At 34.6% G+C, this 10,932-nt stretch overlaps 1 protein-coding gene across 2 annotated transcripts in view; it reads right to left on the reverse strand.

Moving 5' to 3' along the window:
- Positions 1 to 7,910, reverse strand: part of crok (crooked) — a 46,408-nt gene extending 38,498 nt beyond the window's left edge. Inside the window, exon 1 of one of the 2 annotated variants that reach the window (XM_081759682.1) lies at positions 7,733 to 7,910. In XM_081759682.1, coding sequence (XP_081615808.1) covers positions 7,733 to 7,808 — 76 coding nt within the window. In that variant the 5' untranslated portion in view covers positions 7,809 to 7,910. Of the gene's footprint in view, positions 1 to 7,610; positions 7,695 to 7,732 lie in introns of those variants that run through there. The other variant, XM_081759683.1, reaches the window with a different exon arrangement.
- Positions 7,911 to 10,932: the final 3,022 nt, after the last annotated feature.

A 10,932-nucleotide genomic window follows, 5' to 3' on the forward strand; every position in this document is an offset into this window, starting at 1 on the left:
AAAGTAAGCAGGGTTGGCAAAACCATGGTTCTTTTTGAAAATGTCAAAAACCCGTTTTTTGGGGGGAAGTTTAAACCAGTTTTTTTTTTTTTTTTTGTTTAAACCAGGTTTTTTTTTATTTAGATATTTTGCTTTATGTATTTATATTACATATTCACAGAAATAAGTTTGTTTCGCCTTGGTGTTATTATTCAACAACGGGGTTATGCCCGAAGAGGTCACATAAGCTTAAAGAAGTCCGGTGAGTAAATTTCTTAAATTGAGAAACTCCCGCCCTAGTCATCGGGAAAATCCCGTCATTACTTTAAATGTAAAACAATAACGGGAAAATCCTGTTATTGCTTTGCATGTAAAATTTAAAGGTCAACGTATCATAATCAGTACGCTAAACTGAGGTATTAAATTACAAATTTAGTATGTAGATATCATTGAAAGTCCAATCCAAGCTAATGTTGGAAGCTACGTAGGAAATCGATAAATTTTGCCAATTTCTATCAATATATTTAAGCAACCTTGGCTTCTTCATAAAACAGCAGGCATTCAAGCAGGCAGAAATATACAATTTGGTTTCGTTTAGTATGTTTAGGCTTAACATCCTTACGTAATACCGAGGTTATCAAGAAGACTTTCGTTTAAAGTGACTTCGTACCTCTACATGGTTTACACATGAAAGAAGGGTTGTGGTTCGACCGAGAATTGAACATGGAACACCTTGATTAAAAGGTGAGTAGGAAATAAAACTAATGCAGATGGTTTGATATGTGGAAACGTCACCATGAAGTTCACACGATTCGCATTTTTCGTTCTTTTTATTATTATTTTTTTGTTTAAACCAGTTATTTTTTAAAAAAACAGCTGGTGTAAACCAGCCAACCCTAAAAGTAAACACTTCTTTAAAAAAATACACAAATAACTAGCAAAATTGTATGTAGTATTTTTACTTCAAAATATCCCATACTCTCTTTTTGAAACAAAATAAAATTAAAACATAAAAGAAATACTTAACTAGAGCTTTTGGTTCTGTATATTCTTGAAATTCTACAGTTAAGTTTTATAGAACCACCATCACGGTTTATCCAATCCTCAAGCTTTCTGAATTTTTAACAAGAGAGATTCAGCATATCATTACAGAACTCCCCCCTACAAAAAAAAAAAAAAAAAAAAAAAAAAAAAAAAAATTTAAGCTAAATACAACTGCACAACAAAGATGACTGAGTGGTGGTTAGCTTTTGCGCTTCTATCGGGAAGTCCGGGATTCAATCCAGTATTCGACCATTCTAACAAAGCTTTTCTTCATTCCATCTGTGAATGTAGAAATAGTGCGTGTACTGTGAGTTGGCCGACTTCCTTTCTTATTGTTTTTAAATCGTTATTATTACTAATTACCAGCAGTGACGGTTTTGCGAAGGTTAGGGGGGCGGTCTTTGGGACTGAAGCCTGTTCCCCAAAGTTACGGAATGTCTAAAACAAACGAAATATCTATTAGTTATGCCTTTACTCATAAACTTTAAGCTACCGTCAAATAAAAATTACGAATGTTTGCAAAAACTAAACATTAGTAAGAAAAACTCCTCCCAAAATACTTTCTAAATCCGCCACTGATTCTCAGTATAAAATGATCTGCAAGGTTGTATCTGGAAGATTATTGCTAAATATATAAACGAAACAAAATATTAGTTATGCCTGTACTCATAAACTTCAAGCACCTCCCAAATAAAATTAAAACTTATTAGAAAACGAAACAATCAAAGAAACCCCTCCCAAAGTACTTTTCTAAATCCGCTACTGATTATTTGTATAAATTGGTATTCAAGGTTGTGTCCGGAAAATTATTGCTAAATCATTGTACAGCTACAGTATAACAGAAATGTGAAGTACGGTTTGACGGATATATTAAAAAACGTATGCTTTGACGGACATACGGAAAAAGGTAAGTTTAACTTTTGCGCTAGAAGCTGGAGTACTAAGTTCATAGAAATGAAACACGGATAACAAACTAAAATGATCTACAGAAGAAAGAAAAATGTTGATAACTCAAAAGTTAAAATAAAGTTAAATAGCCTCTAAAATTGCCCTCAAATACTACATTCTTCATGTTAGTTTTAATTCGCAAAACATGTGCTCCATCCATCTTGGTTATGAATTTCAGAGCGAAATATGGGATTTAGGCCATGGGATTCTTATCTAACTATAGAATATACTATAAGAAAGCTATTTAGATAGAAAAATCATGAAAATGAAAAAAGACGGCTTTTTATGTGAAAAAAACCATCGATTCAAAAAAGCCGGCTTTTTTGCATCTCTACTTATACATAAATAGACACTTCTCATTTCACTAAATGCCTCTAGTGGGGTTTGTAAGATCCCCCCCCCCCACACACACACATATACACAAAAAGTAAGGCATTTCGATGTATTTTATCAATAGTAAACATTATTTAGAATTTTTCTTTGATTGCAATTACATAACAATAACAACAAACTATAAAAAAATTACAGAACATTCATAAACTTATTAAAAAAAAAAAACGAAAGTTGCTTTTGTAGTATAATCTTTTTGAGTAATGAACGGGAAATTTACGTCTGAATATAGGGTTGGCTGGTTTAAACCAAAAAATGGAAAATGTTCGTAAAATCTTGATGAACACACATTTGTGGGTTATCACGTTTTGCTCCCGCATATTATTTGTATTATATTCAGACCTAAATTTCCCATTCACTACTCAAAGAGATTATACTACAAAAGCAACTTTTTTATATAAGTTTATGAATGTTTCTTTTGTGATTTTTTATAGTTATTATTGTTATGCAATTGCAAAGAAAAATTCTAAATATTGTTTCGTTTTAATAAAGTTTACTATTGATAAAATTCATCGAAACACCGTACTTTTTTGGGAGGGCTCTCATACAAACCCCACGAGACGCATTTATTGAAATCAAAGCGTCTTTGGTATTTAGCATTTATGTATAAATGGGTCAGAGCCGAAGTGGACTCAAATAATTCGTATCTTTATTCACTTTTCTTACTGATATGCAAATTAAGTCGTTGTATTTCTTTAACTTGGACTAATAAAAGTCGTAGTGAACTAACTTGGACTAAATTAGTTCTTCTGTACTCTGCAGTATTTTGAAATTGTCCATATGCAATTCTGTATAACGGTTTCACTTGTATAACTGTTTATCTTTTAGTCTTTCTGAAATGACTCTCAACAATTACGTATATTAACAAGTATGTAAAGATCAGTACAACGTATTTTTATCAGGAGTCCTTTGTGAGTGAGTTGGCAGATTTATCGCATTAGTGGCCAATTAGTCTCAGTTTCGAGTTCAAAGGACAATTTCTTTCGGATGTAAGCCGAGAAGCGGTTTGGATTCTGATTTAAGTCTATGTGACCCCTTCCAGCATAACCCGGTCGGTTGTTACATAACACCAAGGCGAAACAAACTTATTTCTGTCCATATGATATAAATACGTAGATCAAATTATTTAAACCAAAAAATCCGTTTTTTTTTTTTTCAATAAAAACCATGGTTTTTGCCAACCCTGTCTGAATATAATACGAATAATATACGGAAGTGAAACGTGATAACCCACAAATGTGTTCATCAAGATTTTACAAACACTTACACTTTTACGAACAATTTTCGTTTCTTGGTTTAAACCTTTTGTTTTTAAACTTAAACCAGCCAACCCTGCAGCAAGGGATTATTTAATTTTAATCTGAAACTTTAAGTCTATTATTTTAAATGAAGAGTTTATGTACTGAATTTCACACTTGCAAATGAAGTAAACCCTCATATTCGGCACTTCCTGAACAAATATTTGGAAGTTTGAACGTTAGTACAGGGTCCCTCTTTTCCATTTTAGGATAGAAACTTTCGAAAACGCTGAAATATGTTTCCGGTTATTTTTAATGAAGAACTTATATGCTTAGTTTCATCTTCCTAACTTCAAGGATTTGTGAAATACTCTACTCTGAGCAAAAAAATATTTGAGCCCTCTTTCAACCCCTACACGATACATACTTCAAACAAATCTTTTCTTGTTCCTTGGTTTCTTGTTAAAAGAACATTCTGCACAAATTTTATGTTTCTATCTATAATAGTTTGACTGGGCATGAATAAGTAAGCCATCTTATTTTATTTTTATTTTTTTGATAGTGTAGATAAGCACCAATCTTTTTATATATATTATTTTAATGAATTATTCGTGATGAGTTTTGATATTTTCGTTCTAAAGCACCTGATCATTAACATTACTCTGTTTAGTTTTTCATCACACAATTCATGCATATAATTACTGTATTTCTATTACGGTCTTCTCAATAGCTGTCTCTACGAGAAAGAAATATACAATATCATATATTCAAGAAACAAAAAATGTGAAAACCTAGTCCGTCAGCACAACCAGGAAAAATTTTTGTGATTGTGTCTGGAAAAGGAGCTATTTGTTATGAAGTGCATCGGTAACAATGTTTATCAGTGGCCGTAACTTTCCATCGCTCCTGCAATATAGCATGCTATGGGACTTGTAATGAAGCTATATATGTAGTCACTATCTTGCACACATGAACTACAATTCTACGATGTTAGGGAAATGTATAGGCTGCTACAAATTACTTTTGGGTAAACTATACGGGTATAAATTAGTTTGTCCATCAAATCACTTAGTAGTGATTCTGGGTCAATTGGTACTGATTAAGATTCGTTATTTGTAACTGTGATGTAATCATTGATGATCCGTTATAATATGAGTTCGGTTAGATTAAGCCGGAGCTGTCCATGGATTTGGGGAGATACTAAATGCCATTCGAACTTTACAATGCCCACCGGCATAATTCTGTCTGTGCAGAATCTGCGTGTTATGATTATAAGTGGAGCGTTACTAGTATGAAACTATGACAAGCGCTACTGTAATTTGTATCCTGTGCCCAAACCTACTCATTTCCAGTGACCCCGCTTGCGCTCATACCCACCAATGCTGATGCGCCTGCTCCTTTCGGACGCACCCCGTGCGGGCCCACCAGCTTCGCCCTGCGCTGACTCGGTTAGACAGCATTCATGCTTTCTAGGAGCCACCAAGTACAGGTTGGTTTGTTTTTAGCACGGTAGTCTAAACTGTAACTTTTACCTGAAAGCCGCATTTATACGCAAATCGCAAAAAAAAAAAAAAAAAAAAAAAAAAAAAAAAAAAAAAAAAAAACTAAGTTTCCAATAATTACCCCTGGTGGCCCCCTTGAATTTTATTTATGCTCAATGCCAAGTGAGAATTTCATGTCACCCAGTGAAAACCTTTCAGAGGACAATAAGAAAATTAGTTAAAGAATTAAATTGTCGGCAAATTTTTACTTTGACTCCAACTGTGACTTCAACCGATTCATCTGATCCGGTTCCCGAAGCAGTTTAGGAATGATTCCTAAACTGCTCCCGGAACCGGATCACATGAATCGATTACAATTACTAACACAGTGAAAGTAATGTACGATGTTAAGAATTATACTATAAGTACAAGGGCCACAATGTTACTAAACATCAATTCAGGTGAAGCGGTGACTATGATTTTTGAGATCTAAATGGGGGGCTACCGCCCCCCAAACCCCCGCTCAAGTACCATAAAAACATCCAAAATAATAATAAATAATCACACCACTACTATAAAGCTAAGATAAGAAGGGAAAAATTAAAAAACAAAAAAAAACAAAAAAAAAAACACTTGTCTCTAATTATAAATCAGTGCATGACAAAAGAAAAAAAAATACATCTCAACAAGACAATAGGACAAGCAGCAGCAAACCAAATACTTTGCCTAATACTCAAATGCAAAACAAATCAAGAATAAAAATAATATGAATTAAAAAAAGAAAACACTCACCATTTCGCCATAGGAGAACACTCATGAATAATAAACTCATAACTGCTGATTCCACACACGAAAAAATAAGATACCAAGAACACATGCGCAATGCTCAACATTACTGAAAAATGTTTCTTTCCGCACACACGTCGTTTTATTAAACCGAACACACTTGCTATTATTACAAACAAGAAACCAATAAACGCCCACTTTTACAATACATCGAAAATATCTTCAGCTTTAGACCACAACCATGATACGTTTTCTCTAACTCAATTCAACCAATTCAATTACGCGCTTCCCGCATGCCACAAACAGCAGCACACACATACATGCACACAAACATGTGACATCACACTAACCAACTACCATATGACTACACAGACACCTAGTGGGAAAAATATGAACTAAGACGTCACACCAAAGGCACGAACAGTTCTAACAAGTGACTCACGCACAAACAGTTCCAGGAAGTAACTGAACCTATAAGAACCGATTAAAGTCACAGTTGGAGTCAAAGTAAAGACTTACCAAATTGTCCAACAATTCTTCCTAGTGGTGCGCCAAAAGTAAACCTGTACGCTTCCCTAACTTTACGTTAACCAAACCCTACTCTACTCTAGCCTACTCTTTTAAATTGGTACTACTTATGTTGCGGAACGTTATAATGCGCAGCTGGAGTATGTATTGTAAAGTTCACTCTTACTTTTTTTATACAACCCCTTCAAATTTGAGTCATAAAATTACATTTTTGAGTTAAGTTCCAAAGTTGGGCGTCCGTTTCCAGCAAATTTTTTAAAATTTACAGGAAAGATATGGATAATTTGATCGTTTGTGTGCTTGATAATATATGAGAGTCTCAAAAAATCTGTTTATTTGTTATATATAAGCGGCTATAAACATGGGACTGTACGACGAGCGGACGGAACTACTTGGCGCAAGGTAACCGAACAGCTGCATTGTGGGAAAGAAACTAGCATTTATGTTATCAACATGGCGAATGTGCAAGGGCAATGAACTAACAGTTTTAACATTTGTGAAGCAATACGTTGATAACGAGCAAAATCTTTTCAAAGTTTGTGAAGAGCAAGGATTAATGAACCTAATAACGAATTGCAGAAAGTGTGCAAAGGAGATAACAGCGAAAAAACGTGGCGAAAGCGGACGCCCAACTTCGGAATAAATGCCCATTTTTGTCTCAGCTTGTCAATCTGGATCTAAAAGAATCATATTGGGACCAGGGAAGTAATATATACAACAGGAATCTTAAACCTAACCTACAATAACATATTTTTAAGTTATTATTCTGCTTCTACTGCGGAACTTAAGCCAAATTATTGAAATGATCGCTTAAAATTTTTGCCCATAGATCACTTACATTAAATACATTTTGTTCCTTGTTTACAGAACACGCTGTAAAATACTAGTTTATAAAATAACATTAAATTATACATGGCGATTTCGGTAACCACACCTAAATTGTCCTTAATTTCATATAGATTGTTTACACAGTACATATTTCTCATTTATATCCTTTTCGGATGCAAATTATAACGTACGTGTCTGATATTACCTTATCAAGAATAATGTCACTTCCTTTTGTTAAGATGCGAATGATAATGCTCTACATTCGTGCAAGGGTGTGTACAAACGGTGAGCGAGTACAAATTCTTAATTCATTCCTACTATCTACTTTGTGGTTTGTTAAAAGTATCTAATGTCACTATAACAATATTACCAAACACAGTAAACATACCAAATAAAAGAGTACGTCCTGATATAAAGATGATATGTAAACAATACCCATAGGTCATTTACATGTACTATGGACTCATCTGTGATAAACAATTAAGTAAATATTTCTCCGTTAAATCTTACCTTTTTCGATTGCTATTAAAAATAAAATAACAATAACTGGAATATAAAACCAGCGAAAAGTCACCATGTTTAACATTTACTTTAAATGTTCATAATTAATCACAAACACGCAGAAGAATTTCAAACATTTCCCATGGTCACGTGACAGACACACCTCACCACTGTACAATGCGACAGTAGCGCCAAACATAACACCTTTAGAAAAAACGCTTGTTTGCGAAAGCGCGAACAAATCCTGAGTAAATAGAAGTTAAACGAGTAATGCAATATACAATTTTGGAAACGTCTTTTTAACCACTTTAATGACTATAGTGAAAAAACACCATCGAGCAGTTATTAAATGTACTAAGTGTATAGTAAATTAATAAAAGGGTATCACTAACAAAATATTAAAGATATATAGCGGAAAAGTATAGGATGAGAGCTGTTATCATCTCCCACCGCGTGACAAGAACCCCATGGGGAAATCGCGGTCGAAAAGTGGGAGGGCCGCAGCCGAAGGTGGCGGGCCGTCGGTACGGATCATACACGACTATATACAGAAAAAAAAGCATCTTTTTGAGGTTCGGATCAGAGTAGCCGGTAGCCGGCGAACCTTTGCCGACTGTATATCGGCAAAAACGTGACGTCGCGGCAGGGCTGGTGACAGATCCGACTCTCCGCCGAAGAAACTGAGATTCTCTTGGAAGGAATCAAGATTAATCATATTACTGAAAAGCACGGACAGAGATAATACAGAAGTTAGTTCTTATAGGCCAATATGTCTACTAAGAAATATAAGCAAAATATATGAAAAGATATTAGCGGAAAGAATAAAAGAAGCGAGAGACATAAGGAACGACAATCTACAATTTGGATTTAGGAAAGGAAAATGCACGGAAGATGCTCTAGATACATTTGTGAATCAGGTAATAACGAGTAAAGCAGAAAAGAGATATGCAGCGGCAATATTTATAGACATTGAAGGAGCATTTGATAATCTGTGGGGGGCATCGTTAATTGAAAACTTAAGAAAGATCAAAATTCCCGGATATATCATCAATATTATCAAGAAATACCTTACGGATAGGATAGTAAGAATAGTAAGAGAGGGGAAGATATAAACATAAAGGTAGAAAAAGGATGCCCACAGGGGTCCATTCTTGGACCACTAATGTGGGATATTCAAATACAACCGTGTTTGGAAGAACTGGAAAAAGTGCATCATGTAGAAAAGGTAGTAGCTTTTGCGGATGACATAGCAGTTATTACGACGGGAAATTCGAGAAATGAACTAGAATCAAGGATAAATGAAATATTAGCAAAGCTACAGAGCTGGTGCACTAAAAATAAGTTAAAATTGTCAGCAAAGAAGACGAAATATATGATCTTTGGATCAATATTAAAAAGAGACCCAATAATCAAAATACAGGAAAACAAAATAGAGTCAAAACATTTAAATATCTAGGGATAGAAATAGATGATAAATTGGCATTTAGTTCGCATATAGATTACGTGACTGAAAAAGGGCAGAAAATCATAAATAAATTAGTAACACTGGCAACAAATAAATATAGATTACCTATAAAAACAGTGAAATTATATCAGGAAATGATACTAAATGCGACTATGTGTTATGGAGCAAGTATATGGGCGCATCGTTTACAAGAAATAGGAAATTGAAAGCACAGATTAATAGACCACAGAGGAATTTAATGTTAAGAATGACAGGAGCTTTTAGTACTACATCGCATATGGCATTGTGTATAATATTAGGCCAAAAACCGACGAACCTTTGTGTCAAACAGAGAGCAATGACCTATTACCTTAAAAGGGGTAAAGTAGAGGAGATGCAGAAACTAAGCACATTAATACCGACTAACAACGAAGAATTAGAACAAATAATAATAAGTACAGTGAAACCTGTCAACTTGGCCACCTCTCTAAGTTGGCCACCTGCTTATCTTGGCCTAGTTCGTCTTGAACCTGCATTTTCCCATAAGACATTCGTTACTTACTACTCTATAAGTTGGCCACCTGTCTATCTTGGAAGTTGGCCACACTGAAGCAATGTTTACCCTATGATGATAATGATAAATTTACCTGCGTATCTTGGCCAGGAAAAATACAGTTTTGTTATTTTTCTTAACTCTTTCGAATTCCCATATGAGAGGCAGATGTTCTGTATTTGTGACTGGACATAAAGAATCATAGATTCGCACGATTTGTTCTTGGAGGTCAATGGCCAGAACACTACCCTCATAAAAGGGTGGCGAAGGAAGATGTGAATAAGAAAAAGCACGTACAGGAATTCAGGAAATGGTTGTACGTATTTGTTTACCCTGTCTGTTTTGGCAAAACCATTAGCTACATCGGCTCCTTTCATCAGTGGCAAGCTTCCGGAAAATTCTCAAGGTTAAAGCTCAATTGTCATTTATTGGCATCTGACTCCATGTCAAAAGGTAGCGGAGGTTTTGTGATATGAATTCCCTCAAGATTTTCTCAAAACATCTTTTCCTCCGAGGGATACACTTCCAGGTCATTAACAAGAGAGTTAACTACAATATTAGAATGTGCTTATCTGGCAAAAAGAATAAAGCAAATATGTTTAGAATGAACCACCATTCAGTAACAACTGAAAATAAGTCATATAAATTGCATATGAATTTCTCAATTTATAACTTAGCTTTTCTTGTTTTCAATCTGAATAACTCAGTGTGCTATAATATCAATTTCAATAAACTGCGTCCATACACTTCTATTTCATGGTTGTTTGTGTTATTGTGTTTTCAATCCGAATAATCCAATGTACCAGACTAGTTTTCAGGAAGAGAAAGGTATGCATATATATTAAACATACTATCAAGAGCGCCGATCCTGGGGGGGGGGAGAGGGGGTCCGTGGCCCCTATTTTATTTATGAGTATACAATATTTGGTATAATTTGAGTGCAATTTGTCTTAAAATCTTCATATATATACCTTTTGCATCTGAATGCCCCCCCCCCCCCAATTTACAGAGAAATCGGCGCTCTTGCATACTATAGTAATATTTTCTAGTACTGTATATTTTTATGATTACTCTATATACATTATTTATAAGTAGCTGTCGTGCCACTGCTTATTAAAATTTTACAATCAAGTGATACTAGAAATCCTATTCTAAAAATACACAAATCACACTTATTTTCTGTAAGTTGGCCACCTGTCTAAGTTGGCCACT

Source organism: Thermobia domestica, chromosome 5 (assembly GCF_964235325.1).
Source record: "Thermobia domestica chromosome 5, izTheDome1.hap1.1, whole genome shotgun sequence".
In the NCBI taxonomy this organism is placed as follows: Eukaryota; Metazoa; Arthropoda; class Insecta; order Zygentoma; family Lepismatidae; genus Thermobia; species Thermobia domestica.